General features: G+C 33.3%; 1 protein-coding gene across 3 annotated transcripts in view; it reads left to right on the top strand.

The window, feature by feature from the left end:
* PLD5 (phospholipase D family member 5) overlaps positions 1-22,414 on the top strand; it is a 438,986-nt gene that overhangs the window by 269,868 nt on the left and 146,704 nt on the right. For all 3 annotated transcript variants that reach the window (XM_012547936.3, XM_031966970.1, XM_031966971.1), the window contains one exon: positions 11,164-11,275. In XM_012547936.3, coding sequence (XP_012403390.2) covers positions 11,164-11,275 — 112 coding nt within the window. The remainder of the gene's footprint in view (positions 1-11,163; positions 11,276-22,414) is intronic.

The following is a 22,414-nucleotide window of genomic DNA, read 5'->3' as shown; positions in this document are numbered from 1 at the left end:
CTGAATGCAACAACAAAAATTCATTCAAAATCAAATGTGTAATGAATCTGAGGTGTTTCCAGCAGTGTTTACCTGTAGTATATCATGCAACTTCACTGCAGCCTTGGTTCTGAATGCACAACATGCATACTTTGCACTGTGTGTGCACAAATGCTGCCAGAAACACTTAGGCTTAGATTTGAGATGGAGTTGAGTAAAAAATTCTCCAGTGAAGGGGTTGTGAGTGGAAAAAGTTTAAGAAGCTTTGGTGATATCAACAGAGACTAAATTTAGGAGACGTGTTTTTTTAGCCAAGGTCATGAATTAGTTTTGATCATGTTAAAGTTGAGTTGTTCTGGAAAATCCAGATGGTAATTTTTTGATGCACAGTAGGTACTTAGTAAATGTTAAATTAAATTGATTTTGTTGATTTTAATTTTAATAGACAATCCAAAATGAAGAACTGGAATTCAAGTGAGGTTAGCACTGGGAAAAGAGTTCAGGATCATAGGACCAGAAGCTTGCTTCTACATCTGGAGGGAGCCCCAGAGGCCCTCTAATCATTTTACAGAGTTTGGAGACCCATCTGTATGAAAGGATCATTAAAGCTATGAGAGTAGATGAGAACATCAAAGGGGAGAGTGTAGAGAAAGAAATGAGCTGAAAATGGACTGTCATATAGATTGGGAGAGCAGAAAGGGAAGTAAATAAGCATTTATATAGTGTCTACAATATTCCATGCATTGAGCAGGGTAGGGAATGTTATGGTGGGGAAGAAGGCACAAATAGCAGCAAGGGGAGGAAGAACAGCAACTGAAACTGAGAATGATTAGGAACATAGGAGACGGTACCAGTGAGAAAGAATTAGTCAATGTCAAATGTACCAGAGTGATCAAGAAGAAAACTAATTAAGATTGTCATCAGCAATAAGGAGATAATTGAAGACCTTTGAAAGACAAAGGAATGGAGCTGTATAGACTAGTAGTAGCTCTTCTAGAGGTGACAGGGAATCTTTGATCTCTAACACAGAAGTCATTAACCTTGGTTTTTAATTTGATTTTTAAAAAATTGAATATTTCAGAGTCTGATTCTTTTTGTACAGCAAAATAACGTTTTGGTCATGTATACTTATTGTGTATCTAATTTATATTTTAATATATTTAACATCTACTGGTCATCCTGCCATCTAGGGGAGGGGGTGGGGGGGTAAAAGGTGAAAAATTGGAACAAGAGGTTTGGCAATTGTTAATGCTGTAAAGTTACCCATGTATATATCCTGTAAATAAAAGGCTATTAAATAAAAAAAAAATTGAAAACTGTATTTCAACATACATGGTTTCCTTTGTGATCCTATGTATTTTATTTTATGCATTTAAAGTCATTGTTCTGATAAAGCACCCAAAGACTTCAGCAAACTGCTAAAAGAGTCCATTATACAAAATAGTTTAAGAATCCCTGTTCTAACAACTTTTTGGTGTTCAATTTTGATGACTTCATCATATAGTGAATAAATATTTTATTAAGCTTCTTTACTATATCAGGGATCAATTTTACCAAAAAACTAGGCTTTAGAATTAAATGCCTTTCATCCTGCCTTATAGGAGAGAAGCACAGTTGGGACAGATTTCTTTAAATAACTTAAGTACTTTGGGTCTCCTATAATCATTTTTAATGAGCAAGAGGTTTTTTATGAAGTCGGGAGTATAAGTAAATCAGGGGAAAGAATTCTGATAAGGATAGGAAACTATGAATTTCATTGTTTGTTCTTAATTTAGATCCTTGGGATCCTGAAAGATCATAATGTACACTATGCCTGCAGCATATTATTGACAAATTTTTCACATTCTATTTTGCCTTTTCTAAATGGATGGTGGTGGTGCAATGCAATGTTAGCTTATGCTTCTGTAAATTAACAAAAACAGGAGCAAAATGCAAACTCACATTGTGCAATTCATCTGCCTTCATCCAAGGACTTGGCTGTTTTATTAGTTTCCATGCTTAAATACAGGTTTTATAGGGAGCAGCATGGCAACAGCATGGTTTTATGGCAGGGTACATTCTCTTAGAGGAAAGGTAATACAAGAATGCTCTAACGTCAATATGGATGGTTTCCTAGGGAACATTTGGATCCTATGCTAATTGATAAAAAGGAAAAGAAACATTCAGCTCTCCAGGAATTACTGAAGAAATAGTTCACCTAAAACTGGAGGAATAGTACAGAGATAAGTTAATGTGTCTTAAATAAAAAGAAATTAAGGTCATTACATCCAGTTGGCACCTCAATTCAGAGTTCTGGGTGCTCTTCTTATTTCAATGGTATTGTAGGACATGCTGAAGCATATTCTGATTTTTTAAATTAGAATTATCCCATCCTTAAAGCATTTGTTTGTCTAAAATTAGCATATCTTTGGGATACTGGAGAAGGGGCTACATAAACCGGAGATTCTAGTTTCTTCTTATAGAGTCATTGCTATTAGAACTAGAAGTTATATTGGAAGTTATCTTGTCTACCCTATTCATTTTTACAAATGCCCAAGATTTATTGGGTATTTTTGTTTGTTCTTTGTTCTTGAAGAGCTTGATTATATGCGGCAATAGAAAGAATGAATTTCATGAGTCAGAGGATTTAGATTCAGATTGTTCCTCTGACTCAGTAACTTGTGTGATTCTGTTCATATCACTTAAGCTCTGTTTCCTATCCTGCAAAAGGAGGCAGTTGGACTAGATGCATTCTAGATGTAGGGTATTATGGATTCCTTTCCACCTCATAGTGAATTAGCAGACAGAAACTTAGAAAATTTGTAAGTTTCTAACTGTTGGGTTGTTGTTGGCAAGGATAAGGGAGGAAGGAAATACTTCTCTTTTAACACCTGATGTCAAGGCTAAATCAGAAATCTTGGGGCACAGATGCTTTTTCACAGGTGCAGACCCCTCATTGAGAAAAGGCTAGTAAGTCTGAGGTCACATTTGAACTCAGGTGCTCCTGATTCCAGGATCAATGTTCTATCCATTGTACCACCTAGCTGCTCCTCTCCCTCTCCCTCCCCACCTTTTTATAATAGCATTGGCATGGAAAGTGGATGATTTGGAGAATTTGAAGAAGACATTAAATAGTAATACCTTCCTGACCTCATATCCAGCCACATGAAGACAGAGAATATCATGAGTATCACAAAGTCAGACAGTCGAAGGACACACTTACAAATTCTTAGGTCTGTGTATTCTATGACAGTGAGCTTGTTGTACTCCCTTCCCCGCTTAGGGGGAACATTTTATCCCTTGAGGTTATAGACAAGACCCCATAATAACAAATTCTAGTCCTGATTCAGTTACTTTCTTTTTCTTAGGAACATTTCTTTAGAAGGGCTGAGATTTCTGATAAGAAAAGCAAAGCATTTACAGATGTTTAGCTGAGAAAGCAAACTAAAAGCCATATTTACATAGTCTGTGTAAAAAAAAAATCACAGCAATGAAGAATGAAAAAATACTTAGAAGACAAATGCATGAAAACAAACAGAATGTAGTTGTTTTACCTTATTTTAAAAAAGATAGAAACAGTGTGATACAGTATTGAATTGAGGACTAGCTTTAAAAATCTGAAAGAGCAGGGAATATCAGGATCTTTTTGCATGGACTATGTGACGGTGACTCAGTTACTAGATATCTTGTAGACAGCAATTATGTAACATTCATAAGTTACAGAGCTGTCCCTTTGCATTGACTTAAGGAGGGTATTTTCCACACTAATGAAATCTGCTCAAAAATTATTAAAATTAATATATGTTTTATATTAAACATAAATAATAGACTTTGTTACTTCAAATATGATCTTTTTTGTTATTTTAAGTTTTTGAATATTTTACTGATAGTCACTAATATATATACACACAGAGATATAGATATATATGTATTTATAAATATAAACAATCAAAATCATTATTTATTTCCATGTGTTTCAGTTTCTCTGTCAAATTATATTAATTCTATTCCTACATTTCTCACAAGAAGGTGTGAGAATTCTTAATATATGCAAAAGATGTTTAATTCTGCCCCCCAGGGAAAAGAATCACCCTGATATAAATTCATAAACACTGCCATTAGTGAAAGCTAACCCAAATGAAACAATTTAAATTCTTTTATAGAAAACCACTTAATTCTCTAGTTTAGATTATTTTTAAATTTTTTAAATTTAATTGTTGGTCCCTTTTAAATTGTTTTCTATGGATTTTTCTCTTCTATATTTAGCTTCTCTATTTCCCCTCATTTTTCAAATCTCATTTTATTGCCTTAGCAGCTGTTTTCTAAAGTTCCTAAACTCTGGGGAGCTTCCAGGTAACACACAGAGTATCCCTGCTGCAAATCTGGATGACTACTCCTAGAGAATAATAGGCCTAGAAATAAACAATGATAGTCTGTGAACATCTCCTGGCATATAATAGGCACTCAATAAATATTTATTGATTGATTAATTGAGTCATCATTACTATATTTATGTCCTTGTCTCCAATGAACAAATATACTAGAGAGTTGGATTAATTGATCAATTCTACTTCTCATTCCAAAGTCCCATTTAAATGTCACCTTCTCTATGGAGCCTTCCCTGATGCTCACAACCTGTATTGATCTTTCCTTCTTCTAAATACTAGCATATTGTCGAGTTTTCTTGTTGTATTGCCATATTCTTCCTTGCTATTATTGCTACTTTGTATTTATTCTCTTAATGTTTATCCCACAATATACTCATGTATGTACTTGTCTTACCCAGTATAATGTAAGCTATTTTGAGAGTAGGTATTGCTTTATATGTATTTTTTTATTTGTTTCCTACACTATTCCTGGAATAGAAAACATGATAAATATTTGCTTGTCAATTAAGTGATTGCCTACAGCTCTCCTGACATTACATAGGCATATCAAAATCAACATGTCCAAAGTTTAACCCTATTTTTTTCCTATAACCCACCCTTTATCTCCTAATTTCCTTATGTTTAAGATATTTCAAATAATTTTTTATTTTGAGCTAGTGGGGACCTTATGCTTCATGTCTATTCCCTTTTTCATTCTCTTAGACAAGAAATGCTATTGGATTGTGAAATTTAGGAAAGATCTTCTGTCAGCATTAGATTCTAGATTGGATATTGGACCATGACCAAATATGCTTCTTTGCATCCATATAGGGTTCAACCTGATGTCTTTTGTACCAATGCATCATTCCTACTTATAATCTCTCACCCTATAGGAGTTGCCAGTATAGGACCCATTATTGTCAGAATGAGTTTGTTCATAGCCAAGCTTCCCCACACCCCATACCCTCAAACAGTGGGATCTCCAAATGCTAATCACATGAGCATGAATATTTCTTCATCTGCTCCTTGCTGGGATGGCTGAGCTCATCTTCCCCATGGGGGTACATAATTGTAGAGCACTGTCATTAGGTAATGGAGTCATAATGCACTGCACAGAATAATTAAAATCCTTAATGGGACAAAATCTGTTTACTGATGAATTAACTGGTAATATGTGCTCCTCTCCATGAGCACCCCTCAGCTGGCACCAATCACTTAATCCTTTGCTGGTTTAATTAATGCAGTAGAATTTTTTCAATGAGGGGAACTGTACCTGTGAAAGTGTTTATGCCTGGAGATTTCTAACTAAACCTTGACATCAGGTGTTCAAAGGGAAGGCGAGGATTCACCTTGAGGATACCTTCAGTAAAGGTTTATTTCCAGAGCCCTGTGGGTCACAATAAATCCTAACCCTCCCATCACCTACTTCAATTAAGTGAGAAAGCTCTTGAACACTAACAGTCTAACAGATTCTTTGTACAATTTAGTCAGAGAGCTTTTCTCTGCTTGATATTTACCCTGATCTATGGCCATCAGTCAGACAGTCAACAACAAGCATTTATTAAGCACTTCCTTTGTGCCAGGCACTGAGCTAAGCCCTAAGGATACAAAGACAGGGAAAAAAACATATTCTTTGCCCTCAAGGAGCTCATATTCAAACCGAGAATAAAATGTATGAATATAGTTAGAGATACAATTGTTTGTTTGTGAGAGAGACAGAGACAGAGTCATAGACAGAGAGAGGAAGAGACAAAGAGCACTTAGCCAACTGACAGTGGATAGAATGCCAGCCTCGGAATCAGGTAGACCAAGGAAGAGAATACATCATACAAGGATTTCCTGGGCATTGGGAGGTAGGGGAAATAAGGTTGATCACATAAAAAAGACTTAGCTATGCCAGCTTTCATCGTGTATTTGAAAGACTATAATATAGAAGAAGAATTAGACTTGCTTATTTGGCTCCAGAAATCAGAAACAGGAGCAATGAGTAGAAGTAACAGAAATATAGTTAATCTTTTTTAAAAAATGTTTATTTATTTTATTCTGAACTTGAGAATAACAATATTTTATTAAGTTTCATTTAGCTAAATAATATATAATGAAATACAATCATCTATAAATAAATAAAATTAAGTAACTAAATAAAACAAAATAAATAGCATAGTAGAATGGGGAAAGATGTTTATTCATGAAACTGAAAATCTATTATTTACAACTTGCTATTGCTTTTAAATATATAATAGTTAGCATGTAACATTTTTCTTCCTTCCCCTCTTAGAGATGATTAGGCACAAGTGTGTGTGTGTGTGTGTGTGTGTGTGTGTGTGTGTGTGTGTAAAATCATTCTACACACACTTCTATTGTTTTATAAGATGTATTTAATCTTGAAAAACATATTAATGTAGATGTACCCATACTAGGACAGCAGTATTATTATCTTCCTTATTCTAGATGCTATTCTTTTATTAGAGTAATCTAATGTAGCATTGCATGTCTCAGCATTGTACCATATCTCAATATTATCTCGTCTTAAATTTTGTGATTCTCTAAGACTCACAGATTATTTTACCCAGTGCATACACACACACATCTCTACACCCCCACCAAATCATTGCTTGTAAAGAGCTGAAACTCTGAATAGGAACACTGGAATCAGACAACCGACAACTTAAGACTAATTACCTATTGGACAATACTCTATTAGCATATGCTTGAAAAATGGCCCTTCTCACTATTCCATGCTGGCTCGATCTTTTGGAGGGATACAGATAATTTTAGGAGGGATTAGGGGATGGAGTAAGACAAACCAGAATCACTTTAGAGAAGAACGAGGAGAAGGGGAGGTTGGTAGGTGGAGAGCTTGTTGCAATTTCATCCATCTCTTTTACTTCTCCCCCTAAAGACCAAGGACTTTTGCTGATCCTGACTCTGGCTGATCCTGAGGTCAACAGGGAGCTAACCCGGACTTCACAATTGCCTGGTGTTAAAATTATCTGAAATAAAAAGGAAACTGAGGATAAAGTTACCAAGCCATCATGATTTAATTTTCAAAGCTAACATTTACATATCAAATTAAGTCACTTGACTCCTCAGAGACAAAGGAATGATTTACAGAGCTGTTTTTTAATAACAAAAAAAAAAAAAGAGGAATAAAATACATAAATTTTTTTTGAGCATAATTCAATTGTACAAAATGGGTAACTTGACAAGTTCACTTCTCCTAGGCTTTCTTAAACCCATCCAAAAGTCCTTTCCTTATAAGTGGTGCCTTTTCTAAACAAAAAGTATACTAGAAAGGAACAGTTAGCCTTTACTCACCATCTTCCTTAGAAAATTCCATTTTTCAACTTAGACTCTAGCTCCAAACACACTAAAAGGAACTTTCCATTAAGAATGAGAAAAGGAACTTAACTTCTAGCTTACATTTCTCCAGGTACCTGAAAGGGGAATTTAGCTTTTGGTCAACGCCTCTTTATCTTAGAAAGGGAAATTAGTCTTTTTGGAAAACCTTATAATTTTATGATTATTTTATTCTTCTAAATGATCTGCTAGTAAATGATAAAATCTTTTCAATCTTTGCAATCACTAACTCTATACATAAATCAGACTTGAGACTATCTATGTTAGTTCTAGTTTTCCTAGAGAAAGGAGTTTAATCTTATAATCAAACTAAAAAGAAAATAATCAATATTAATTAATTTCTTTTTCACTGGTCATATCTCCCCTATTCTATATTTGAGATATTTTTAACTTAAGTACTTATATATTTATCCCTTTATTTTGATTAGCAAAAATATAAATAATTCATCCTCTTTTAATTTGGGCACCTGGCTCAGTATCTTGCTTTTTCTCCAACCCAACCACTTCAGTCACCTTTGATGACTTCAATATTCATATTTAAGAACTAACACCTGACTGCACAGTTCATCAGCTTTCTCAACTCCTATGATCTCCCTTTCTAGTATCACTCAGCTACTATGGCCATGGTTATACCTTAGATTTCACCATCACTAAAAAATATTTTTGATCTCTGAAATTTCATTTTCTGGTCACAGTCTACTGTCTACCTCATTTGAAGGTTTTTTTGCCCTAAAATGCTGCCTATTTTCCTAATTGCTTACCTTCATTTTGGTTTTTCTTCCCTGCCTTCTAAGTAAATTTGCATCTAATTGAATTAAACATACACTAACTTTGTTTTAGGTCCTCTCTAGTCACCATCTTGGGTTTAGAATAACCTGATAACCAAGAAGACTCATCTTGTCAAGGAGTGATTGGTACTCAGACATTATATTAGTAGATATTAATGAAAACTTCATAGATATGCTTAACTAAATATTAGCTTTATATGGCAAATATTTATTAATCACCTACTGTGTGCATAGAATACATGCCTCATCAGTGCAATATTAAGTCTTCTCACATTTTAAAAATAAAACCACCATTTTCAAAGGGCATTGTATGTTTCTAGGAAATTTTAAAATGCCTAGCGTCTCATATTTTATATATTACTTAATGCTTAACATGTCCAATAAGTTATATTAACTAATTTAATATTCCAATCTTGAATTGTAATAAATGAAACTGTGACTATGTAAAACTGAACTGCCTCTCTAATATATTACATATAACTGATTTTCCTAATTTGGTTGATCTAGGTCACCTCACTAAAAGGAACAGGACTGATCTTTAGAACCCTAAGACAAGCACTGATATTTATGGCCACATTACTGTTCACCAGTGTTTACTTTTTATTTTTCCCATTCTCATAACCAAAGAAGAGGCTTGGGTTTTGCTCTGTGCACTCCAGTTCTAGTACATTTGCATTTTTTAAACAATGTCTTTGTTGCTCTGAATTAATAATCACACCGTGCATTTGGCTCATGTGAAACAAAATAACTCTCCTATCTAGTCTGTATTTAGAGCTCTAGAGCTCGACATTGATACTCAAAGTGCTATTTTTATAGGACTACAAACAAAGGCCATCAGGCTTATACTAAACAAACATAGTCCAAGCTACACAGATCCAGACAGACTGTGATAAAAGGAAGTATATTTTTACTTTTCTCACATCCTTAGTATATACACAAAGGTATCTTTTAAAAAATATAATTATGTAATCATCAATAGTAAATGCTCTAGTTAGGCTTCTGGAATGTCTATTAACACTATTCATTTCATTTTGAATGTCTTATAACTTTCTAAATTTGTTCTTGCAGAACTATCTAGGGCTTAATAGCTACTAAATGCATTTGCTACACACCCACTTTGTTATTTTTCAATTATATCTGTCTCTTCATGACTCTTCATGACCAATGCTGTCCATGGTGTTTTCTTGGTAAAGATACAAACATGGTTCTCCATTTCCTTCTTCAGCTAATTTTGCAGAGAAATAACTGAGGCAAATGGTTAAGTTGTCTGCTGAGGATCACACAGCTATGAAGTTTTTGACACTGGACTTGAACTCAGGCCTTCTTGACTCCAGACCTACTGCTCCATCCATTTTAAGTCACCTACCTGCTTCTACCCACTTTGTACAGAACACTTATATTTAGCCTTTAGATTTCAGACTTAAATTTATTTGCCACATAAATAAAAATCAGTAACTAAAATAATAACTATCATTTACATGACATTTTTAGTTCTGTAAAACAGTTAACACATAATTTCAGCAATTAAAATAACTATGTGGCAAGTGCTATAGATATTATTCCCATTTCACAGATGAAGAAGCTTGTTCTGAGAAAAGTTAAGTGACTTTCCAAAAATCACACAGGTAGGAAGTATCTGAGAATAGTAAGGCAGTTTCAAAGTTCACACTATCAAAATTAACACCATTACATCGTATAAAGTCTGATCAGCAATGTCATCATTTTACAAACTTGCATAAACTAATTCAGAAATTATTAGAATGAAAAGAACAATTTATACAGTTACATTTTTAAAGCCCATAAAAACTGAGCAGCTACAATTATCACCCATGATTCTGGAGAAATAATCACTTAATCTCACATTTTTGTTATGGTTGAATCATTTCAGTTGTGTCCAACTTTTCATGACCCCCTATGGGGTTTTCTTGGCAAAGTACTAGAGTGGTTTGCTATTTCCTTCTCCCTTTTACTTTCTAGTTGAGGAACTGAGCTGTTAAGTGTCTGTTGCCAGGTTGGAACTCCGCTTCTTCTGATTCCAGGGCAGCTACTCTGTTCACTGCACCACCTGCATGTCCATAATCATTCATTGCCCCCAAACAACAATCAAACACTAATGCAAATGAAGAACAGTTGGGTATATAAGTGGAAAAAAGAGAAATCTTTCCTCCAGAGTCCAAGGCTAATTGTATGTCATACTAGGTTTCTTTTATGAATATATTTATTTTAAGAAAATTTCTCTTTGAAATAGTTAAAAATCCAGAAGCCAATATAAGATTGGCCATTAGAGATGAATATGTTTATTAATTTATTTGGCTTCTTTCAAGATTCACATCACAAAGCCCACTTTCTATAAGGAAGTTTTTCTCATTTCCCCTCAGTTTCAGAAACCTTCCCTTTTGCATAAACTTGCATTTATACTGTCTCTCTTATAGGTATTTATTCATTCACATATTGTCTCCCCCATTAGACTTTAAGTTAGATTTTTTTTCTTTTCTTTTTTTTTTATTGTAACCCCAGCAGTTACCACAGTGCCTAGAATATAATAAAGATGTGATAAGTCATTGGTGTGGTTGTTCTGTTTATCTTTTTGTAAAGCTTAATTTCAGGTTTTTATTAAATTAAATGTCTTAATGTTTTTATCCAGATAAAAAATGACTATTTCCTTTCTCTTGTCTCAATGTTATTCCTAGGGTCAGCGTCTTTTTGAAAAGTTGCTACAACTAGCTGCTCGAAATATTGAGATCAAATTAGTGAGTGACGCAACAGTTCATTCAAAAGTACTGGAAGACTTAAAAGTAAAAGGTAAGACCATGGTTGATTTAATTTTATATTTTTAAGTGCCCTAGCAAGAAAACAACTTTAATTTCAAGTTTCATGTAATGTGTCTTCCATCAACACAAAATTCTTTAAAATTGTAACTTTTATTCCCTTTTGGAAAAATCTATCCACTTTAAGTGTTCTTTCCAAAAAAGGAAACTTAATTTGTCATTCTTTTTTTTTTTTAATTTATTTAATAGCCTTTTATTTACAGGATATATGCATGGGAAACTTTACAGCATTAACAATTGCCAAACCTCTTGTTCCAATTTTTCACCTCTTATTCTCCACCTCCTCCCCCAGATGGCAGGATGACCAGTAGATGTTAAGTACATTAAAATATAAATTAGATACACAATAAGTACATGTAATTGTCATTCTTTTTAATGTTATTATATGTAATTAAGTATTATTTTAGTTGAAATATTTCCTTAATTAGTTATTAATTCTTAATTGATTAATATTCATTAATGACAGGCAATATAAATTAGAATAATATTATTACACTCTGAATTTTTTAATCATATAATTAGAGCTAATAAATTAATATCTTAACTTGGCATAATAGACAGATTGTTATTCTTAGAATCAGGAAAACTTGGGTTCAAATTTCACCTATGAGCCTTACTGATTATATGACCTTTGGCAAGTTACTTAGACTCTTAGATTTCCTATCAGGAAAATAAGAGTTGAACTAGACAGCTCTAATAATTCTTCTCTCTCTTCAGTTCTATTATTATCTGTGTTAATATTAAAGATAATAGAGACTAGGTCCTGTTTATCCTTTTGCCTATCAAGTTAAAAAAAGATTTTAATTGAAATGTTCATTTGAAAAGAATAAGCTAAGGATCTCTGAGACCTTGTCTAATTAAAATCATTAATGTTCCAACTATCTGGAATGAGCTGATATTATAGCTGCAAGTCCTTCAAAGGGATCATACTTCTGAGACTCAATTTTGCATATACTTATATACTAATATTAATATATATTACTTATATTCATACATATGCTCTTGTGTTTTTCTCATCAGAAGTATTGCACCTTTATGAATCTAGATAGTTGCAAAATTCAGAGTATAAGGATAGAGTTCTTAATCTTTTTTTGTGTCATGGACTCATTTAGCAGTCTGGTGAAGCTTACACATCCTTTCTCAGAATAATGTTATTTTTAATTGAAGGAAATGCTAAATATCCACTAAATGTTTATGAAAGCAAACACATACATATTTACTTGTACATGATATAGAAGAGGCAATAAAAGTTATAAGATTGAAATTTTTAGACATGATATAAATAGACTGTTAGGTGCTAAAGTGAATAGAGTGCCAGGCCCAGAATAAGGAAGACTCATCTCCATGAGTTCAAATCTGGCTTTAGACACATCCTAATTATGTGACCCTGAACAAATCATTTAACTCTGTTTGCATCAGTTGCCTCATTGGTAAAATGAGCTGGAAAAGGAAAAAGCAAACCACTCTAATATCTATTCCAAAAAAAAGCCTAAATGGTCCCAGACAATCAGACATCAATGAAAAACAAACTGAGCAGCAACAATATAGATCTAAATGTCTTATATCTTAGTTCACACCCCCATCCTTGAGATCTAAGATTTCCCAGGCTAAGTAGATGTGATTTTTTGAGGGGTGAGGAGGGAATGGGGAGAAGCCATTACAGGTGCCAATGACTTTTTAATGAGGATAGTGTTTGGTGATTGGCTTGTGTCAAAGTGATCTACTCTGGTCATGGTACAATTCCAGTATTGTGACCACCTTTTGAGTCCACAGTTCGTAAGGGACAGTGGTAAGCCAGAATACATGCAAAGGAAGGCCACTAAAAATAAGAGGATTCAAAAACATGTCACACAAGGATCATTTAGGGATCTGGAAAAATCTCTGGAAAAAAAAAAAAGACTTGATAGATTCAAATATCTGAGAGGTTTTTATGTGGAAAACAGATGGGTTCATTTTGTTTTATCCAAGAACTATGGCAGCCAGCAGATAAAAGTTAGAGACTGATTTTAATTCTCCGTAAGAGGAAACTTGTTAACAATTAGAGATGTACAAAAATTGATCAAAAGACAATGTGTCTAAGTGGATAGGGTGCCAGACTTGAGGTCAAGCTGGCTCAAGTCTAGTCTCTGACACATGCTAGCTATATGACCATAGTTAATTCAATTGTCCTCTCAGCAGTCAGGGCTTCTTAAACTTTTGCAACTTACAACCCCTTTTTGCCAAAGAAATTTTTATGTGGCCCTCAGGTATATAGGTATATAAAATAGGCATACAAGTCAAACATTTACTAATAATAAATCATATTTCAATCCCCACATTTAATTACAAGACCCTATATGGGATCATGACCCACAGTTTAAGAAAGTGGCATTAAAGAGATCATTATATACTTCAACAACAATACTATATGATGACCAGTTCTGATGGACCTGGCCATCCTCAGCAAAGTGATTAACCAAATTATTTCCAATGGAGTAGTAATGATCTGAACCAGCTACGCCCAGAGAAAGAACTCTGGGGGATGACTAAAAACCATTACATTGAATTCCCAATCCCTATATTTATGCCCACCTGCATTTTTGATTTCCTTCACAAGCTAATTGTACAATATTTCAGAGTCTGATTCTTTTTGTACAGCAAAATAACGGTTTGGTCATGTATACTTATTGTGTATCTAATTTATATTTTAATATATTTAACATCTTCTGGTCATCTTGCCATCTGGGGGAGGGGGTGGGAGAAAGAGGGGAAAAATTGGAACAAGAGGTTTGGCAATTGTCAATGCTGTAAAGTTACCCATACATATAACCTGTAAATAAAAGGCTATTAAATAAAAAAAAATAAAAAAAAAGAAAGTGGCATTAGGCAAATTCTCCAGTGTGTAACTTATATGAATATAAATCCTATAAAATGTATATGAATATAAATATAAATATTGCAAAGTTCCAATGCAATCACAAGTAGATCCTGACCTCCCTATTGTTCTCCCTGCTGTTCCTCCTTCCCTGCCCCCCCCCAAACAAAAGACAATTAAAATAGGATACTTTGAAGAGTAGTCAATTTGCTGTTACTGGAAGTTTAAGTAAAAAATTTATAATTGCTTGTTATGAATATTGTAGATGGAAGTCACAATTTGAAAAAAACTTGGATAAGCTCTCCCAAAATCTGTTTCACCTTAGTTTGTCCTCAGTATCTCCAAAATTGAGATTGTGATATTGTGATTCTAACACATCTATTTTCATTTAAAGTTTGACCTTCATTTAAAGTTTCATTTAAAGCTGATCTTTAAACAATAGCAAAGTTAGAAAACAGAGTGTAGTCGGAAGAAAAAAAACGTTTCATTAATTGTTTGCATATTACTCAGAACCAAAAAGCCTAATGCTTGTAAAGAGCTATTGCTACTTACATGGATTTACCTTTTCAGCATGAACTGTAGCCATTAATTTGCCATAAGGCTCAATCATTTTGGTGCTATTGTTACTTTTTTCTAGAAAAGGAAGACAGGCTTGATTTTCACAAGTGCATATGAATATCTTGAACTTAATGGGGACAGAAGAGACAAACTCACTCAGATTTTTAATAAAATGGTAATTCTTATTAAGACACAAAGTTTATTTGAGGAATTATTATTTTTCATAAATAGATTAAATATAGAAACCTAATTAAGTCACTCATGGTTTTTAATTTAATAAAATTGAACCAGTCTTTAGAAACAGGTACACATAAACAATCATTTAAATAATTATAATTCTTTTATCTTATTTACTTTTTGGCCTGATGCTTTGGTGATATAATATTAAATAGAAAGGAATTACATTTATTTTGTGATTTATCTTATTCACGAAATTAAACTTTACTTAAATATTGTATAAAAACACCATGGGAGCACCTGTAGCTCTTATATCATCATAGTATTTGGATGTAAATCAAATATATAAATAAGAAGGAAGCGGTTTTGAAGTCTTTTTTTTTTTTTATTGTAATAACTGTCTGATAGAGCTTGGTTATAGTGTTTTCATGTTCATAGTTTCAACAAACTGCCATTTCTTTTTTCCTTCAATCACATGAGCAAGAAGACATAAGGAAATCAGGAAAAATGTTTTTTTTTAGCTGATGAAAAATATGTAAGTGCAAATTAAGGCTATTCCTTTAATTAACTTTAATGACCTAAGCAGGCTAAAGAAAGGATTATAACAATGATAAATAGGAGCTGGCAGTCCTGGGAAAGAGCCTAGAGATGTTTGTTATGTTAAACTGTATACTATGGGAGAGCTCAAATTCCAATATAGGATTCAGAATAAATTAACCTGAAGTTTTCTCATCAAAATCTGGAAAGAGTAGTACTCTTCAGGGTAAAAGTAAACTATGATTTATAATAGTTAAAAATTAGTGAGAAATTGTCCAATTTTATTTCTTTTAAAGTTTTTCAGAATGATATAATATCTCAATTTTTCAAAAGAAGAGTTAAATCAATAATTTATCTGAATCTAAATTAAAATGTATGCTGTAAGAATTTGAGTACATTGTGATGAACACTAGTTCTAGAGAAGGAACCTGGAATCAAATCTCCTTTGTTACTTATTATTAGTAGTAATATTTCATTACATAAACATATTGTCATAATTTTTTTGGCTGAGGCATTTGAGGTTAAGTGACTTTCCCAGGGTCACCCAGTTAGGAAGTATTAAGTGTCTGAGACCAGATTTGAACTCAGATCCTCTTGACTTCAAGGCTGATGCTTTATCCAGTGCCCTTGTTATAAATATTTTTATTCAAAAAAGTCTCTTCTTTCTTTCTCTAATCTCCAGTAGCAGAATGGCTGTGTCAAAGGGTCAATTTAATGACTGCAAGGCTAGTACTAGACTGCTTTCCAGAATAATTCTACCAGTTCACAGTTTTACCAACAATGAGTACCCAGGTCAACTTGAAAATGTTACTTTGTAGTAACATTTTGTGAATTAATGTTTAGGTTCAATATAAGACAAAATGAAATATTCAAAAGTCATTGAAAAGTTAAAAAAAAATTTACCTTCCCCATCACAGCAAGCATAAGGAACAAGTAGCACTTGGTTAGCATTGATTATCTTTGCCCTTCTTGCTCCAAATGGAAACATGTCTAGTCAGGAGTGGAGAGTGTAATGACTGTGTTGATATTCAAATATTCATCAAGTCTCAGGGGCCCTGACACTACATAGGTGGAATTGTTTTTATGTCCTTAGAAACAAAAAAGCTGTATGAAAGGAACTAGCAATCAGTTTGCAAGAACAATTTTGCTGCTTTTAAGGGAAAACTAATTCCTACTCTGGGTAAAGAAGGAAAATCTTGGTCCTATCATATATGGTAAAAGTTTAATATCACCAAAAAACTATTTTAAAGTATTTTTGATTGTTGATAGTTTTTTTTTTTTTTAACTTTAAGAAATACCTGATCATATTCTTTAGCCTCGTTTCCATTTAGGTTCTTGTTTTTTATAGATTTGAATTAGTCATGTTTTTTATTTTGATATGAGACTTTTATCAAATGAATTGGTTGCAGAAATTTCTCCTATTTAAATGTTTTTGTTTTAATTGTAACTGCATTAATTCGGTGTTTGTGTGTGTATGTTTGTGTGTGCATACTAGAACTTTTAAATGTTATATAAACAAAATTGTCTGGAATTTTCTTTCTCGGTTTTGGCTATTCCTGGTTTAGATATCTGCGCCATATTGTGTCATAAAAGGAATTTATTAGAACTTTTTCTTTGCCTATGTTCTTTTTTCTAGTTTTTTTTTTTTAGTTGTATATCCAATTCATTGATCTCTTCTTTCTGTATTGTATTTATTTAAGCCTTAGAGATAAAAAAAAGTTTCCCTTAAGAATTGCTTTGGCTGCATCCCATAAGTTTTGGTATGTTATCTCATTGCTGTTCTCTTTGATGAAATTATTGATTGTATATATGATTTGTTGTTTGACTCACTCATTCATTAGAACTAGATGTTTTGCCTATTTTTCCAAGGCCCTTTATTACCTGTACTTTTTATTGCATCATGATTTGAAAAGCATGTATTTAATATTTCTGCCTTCTGTATTTGGTTGAATGATTTTTGTACCCTAATACATGGTCAATTTTTGTATAAGTGCCAGGTACCACAGAGGAAAAAAAAAACTATGTCCCTTTCTATGTCCATTGCATTTTCTCCATAGGTCTGTCATATCCAATTTTTCAAAATTCTATTTATTTCCTTAACTTCTCCTTTAAGAATTTGGATGCTATACTATTTGGTGTATAATATGATAATATGTTTAGTATTGATATTACTTCATTGTCTATGATACATTTTAGCAAAATGTAGTTTGCTTCCTTATGTCTTTTAAATAGATATATTTTTGCTTTTGCTTTATCTGAGATTAGGATTGCTACCCTTGTTGTTGGTTTTTTTCTGTTTCAGCTGAAGCATAATTTATTCTTCTTGAGTCTTTGACCTTTATTCTGTGTTTATCTCTGCTTCAAATGTGTTTCTTGTAAACAACATATTTTAGAATTCTGATTTTTCATCCATTCTGCAATTCACTTCTATTTTCTGGGTGAGTTTATACCATTTATATTCACACTTATGATTACCATTCTTGTATTTCTTTCCATCCCCCATGTATAATTTTTTCTTTCCTTTCACCCTTTACCCTCCTTACCAGTTTTTGCTTCTATTATCTTCCTCAATCTGCCCTCTTTTTTCTCATTTTTTCATTTTTCCCTCCTTTCCCTCCTGTTTTGCTATAGAATAAGATAAATTTCTGTACCCTCTTGAATATGTGTTATTCTTTCTTTGAGCCAAATCCAATGAAAGATTCAATGTTCTCCCTCTTCCTTCTTTATCTCTATTATAATAGGTCTTTTGTGCCTCTTGATATGATGTAATTAACTCTATTCTGCTTCCCTCTTTCCTTCTCTTCTAATACAATAAATTTTCATTAAAGTAGGATCTATTCTCCTTGAGAAAGAATGTTCCATTTTTGTCTTTTTATCACTAACATCTAATAGCTCCTTGCATTTACTGGATATTTAATAAATGTTCCTTGAATTGAATCCAATTTAATATGAACACAGAATTTATTTCCATGCATGTTTTGGATGTTTCTTATAATTTCTTTGTGGCTAGTAATATATTTATTTAAAGAAGGGATTAGTCATTAAGCATATGAGACGACCCATATTTTGTAGGTGACTTCTTTTCTGTAATATATTTTCAACATTATTAAATTATCCCTTTATCAGCTGATGTGTTAGGATTTAGTCTGCTAGATTTAAATATTTGTTTTCCTCCCACTCTCTACTTCTCTCACATAATTCTCCACAGTCTGTTTTTCAGTAGTATGCGATGTTATTGTGCCATTTAATTATTTGTTTTGTCATATTTCATATCTCCAGAATTCCAGTCCCTTAGTAAAGATTGGTTTCTTATCTATAGGTGGTATGTTGTTTTGAAAGGATAGTTGGTAGATTTGTTTTCTGTGCTTCAGAGTGTGTGTGTGTGTGTGTGTGTGTGTGTGTGTGTGTGGAGAGAGAGAGAGAGATGTTTTCAAAACTTCCCAACATTTTTATTTAGACATACTTTAAGAATTAAACATGTGTTGATATTATTCCTTATGTCTTATTCCTTATATTTACAGAGCACTAAAAGTTTTCTGTAATATGATTGGCGAGATTGTTATAAGGACATTTAAAACACCCTGTCTTTAGATATGTCTTTCTTTGTAGATTTTTCTTTTATTTTGTTTTTTTTTTTTGGATGAAATTGATATTCCTAACTCACCAACACAACACTATTCTCCTTCTATCCTCTAGAATGATCCTAAAGTAGATCCAGGATCAAGGGCAAGCAGGAACTGATGATATATTGTTTTCACAGCCCAGTCAGAAGCTTTTCTGCCAGGTTTAGAGTAGAAAGATTTGAATCCAGATGTCATGGACATAGAGAAGGTGGTCAAAATCACATATTTCAGGCATATATATAGAGAGATATAGATATAGATAGATAGATAGTACTTTAAAAGCTTTCAAAATACTTTTGCCTACATTATCTTTAATCATTTTTATTTCTGGTTTTAGAATTATAGAATCTCAATTATATATCTCAGAGACCATGTAGTCAAACTCAATCCTGCACTCTCTACAGGAGACTCCAACATCCTCTTCTAGATCCCCAACAAAGGGCAGCCAAGCCTCACTTTTCAGACCTCTAAATAGACATGTAGTGCTATGGATAGAGTGCTAGGCTTAGAGGCAGTCATCTTAATGAGTTTAAATATAGCCTCAGATGCTTTCTAGCTGTGTGATCCTAAATAAATCACTTAAGCCTGTTTACCTCAGTTTCTTCATCTGCAATATGAGATGGAGAAGGAAATGGCAAACCACTCTAGTATCTTTACCAAGAAAACCCTAAATGGGGTCACAAAGAATCAAATGCAAAACTAAACAACAATACGAGAGAATCTTCTTTGTGGAGCAGTCCATTTCACTTTTTTGGACAGTTTTCTTTGGTAGAGAAATGCAAAGGAATAAGCATTTATATAGTACCTACTATATGCCAAGCACTGTCCTTGTTTTTTCCTCTTACAAATATTATTTGATTTGGAAAGATTTCCCTTTCATTTAATCCAGTTCTGTTTCTTTCCAACATCCATATGTACACTTAGTTCTGTCCACTGATGTCAAGTAGAACAAATATAATTTTGCTGCCATGTGACAGCCCTTCAGATATTTGAAGATATTCATGAATTTTCATGAAATCCCAGAACACTTTGCTTCTTTAATCTAAACATTTCTGGTTCCTTCAACTATTCCTTCTATAGCATTATCTAAAGGACTTTACCCTCGTAATCATTCTGCCAGACACTTTCCAGCTCATTGATGACTGTCCTAAAATGTCAGCGAAAAAGTATTTATCAAGCAGTTGATTTTTTAAAATATGCTTTGTTAAGCACTATAGATACAAAGAAAAAAGCAAGTGCATCATTCTTATCCTGAGCTCAGAGTTTAACATGTGAAGACAATAGGCAAACAACTATGTGTGTGTATATAGATATATATAGAGAGATATATAATATGTATATGTTTATGTACATATATATGTGTGTATGTATATATATATGCACACACACATATGAAGAAGAAACATATTTCAGAGGGGAAGGCACTAGTACTTGGCAAAAACTGGGAAACTCTCCAGAGGAAAGTATAATTTTTAGTCGAAAGTTTAGTCCTCAAAGATATCAAGGAATCTAAGAGGAGGAAGGAGAGTTTTCTGAACATGAGGGACAGTCAGTGCTAAAGCATGGCAGCAGGAGATAGAATATTATATATGAGAAACAGCAAATAGGTCAGTTTAGCCAGATTGTAAAAATATGGAAGTCTCTAATATGTAAAAAGACTGAAAAGGTTCAGGTTATAAAAAGTTTTAAATACCAAACAAAGGACTTTGTATTTGACTCTGAAAGTGATAAGAAAACCATTAGAGTTTGTGATATCCAGAACAGAGGACAATAATCTGTTTTTGATTAGACTAGCAAAATTGCAATGATACTGTTATCTTGCTATTTTTGAATCCTAGAATCCTAAATAAAGGGACTAACATGATTAATTTCCTCAGTCAGCATGTTTTGCAAATGGGGAAAGTGAGGCCCAGAGAGATGTGACTTTACTTAATCCTTAATAGTATCAACCTGCAAATTTATACCTCCTCAATACCAGTTGCCTCTGGAACCCTTCTCTCTCTCTCTTATTAAAAAAGGTGGACAGTGGAAAGCTCCTCTTAGATCATTTATTTCAAAATGGTGTCCAAGGCAGCCATCCACCTCATCAATTCTCACTGGGTTGCACTCCTCTGGACTTCATCTTATTCTCTTGCTACTTGGGACACCCTCCAGCTCTTCTCCATAATAACTATCCTACAACTTCTTTTTATGTGTAATTATGAGCTCCCTGAGGGCAGAAACTTTTTTTGTTGTGGTTTTCTTTGTATCCCTTGTGTCTGGCACATAGTAAGCACTTAATAAATGTTTATTGATTGAGAGTAGAGTTTGAACTCATTCTCTGAAGGCAAATCCAATAATATTTTCCATTTATCTTGAGATCACATTAGCTTTTTATGTCTACTTTATCATATTATTAACTCATATGAGATTTCAATTCATTAAACCCCAATAATTTTATAAGTAAAATTATCTAGCCATATCTCTTTATATTTGTTGTTGAATTCCTAAGAATTCAACTATAGGAACTGATATTTCCTCCTATTATTCATCCTACTAGACTTAGCCTAGCATCCTAATTTACAGACATCTTCTGTGGTGTTGATTCTTTCATTCAACATGATGCATATCAATGATTTCTAGACCTCCCACCATCAGGTCACTTAGTAATACACACACACAATCAACAAGAAGAGTTATACTAGACTTTGTCTCTGACAACTCCTGGTAGAAGATAATGTTGTGAGTTTATTTTTCTTTTAAAGATTTCCCTTCCTGTTTTGGTGTTCATGATGGTGCTTTCATTTCCTCACTATGAAAGTATGGCATATAGGCGCCTGTGTAAGCTACACTGCAGACCATGTGCTTGGTCTGGTACTAAAATGATTTTTGCAAAAGTGTCTACCAGATAGGATGTTAAATTGAACTACTTCCATTAAGTCTGCACTTGGTGATTGCTTACATAGTTGTAGAAGCGCCTTGATTTTCACTCTGCTGTGGTTGTCTATCATTGCTCCTCCTATTTCATACCTTTCTTTTCAGATTGATGACTGCTTGAGTGAAAGGTGATGGATGTCTTTGGTCTGTAGTTAGCCATAAAAATTCTGTCCACAGAGAGATATCTGGTGCTGTACTTTGTTAAAAGCTGAAAAATCTGGTGGGCCGTTCAACCTGTTATTCTTTGGAAGTGTCAGGCTTTTGTTAAAATGGTATGTCTTTTGTCTTCAACCAGATGCCCTTGTTAACCATTTCGCCGTGTAAATTGAACGCCTATTCTCGATCCATATGGGCCTTCCTCCATAGGGTCATCACCTTAAAGTGATAAAAAGTTAGTAATTATAAAGGAAACCTAGCAGCATGTGTGTATCTAGTAATTAGCTTACTA

Source organism: Sarcophilus harrisii, chromosome 4 (genome assembly GCF_902635505.1).
Source record: "Sarcophilus harrisii chromosome 4, mSarHar1.11, whole genome shotgun sequence".
NCBI lineage: Eukaryota > Metazoa > Chordata > Mammalia > Dasyuromorphia > Dasyuridae > Sarcophilus > Sarcophilus harrisii.
Note: the sequence above shows the minus strand (reverse complement) of the source record. Positions and strands in the feature narration are given on the sequence as shown.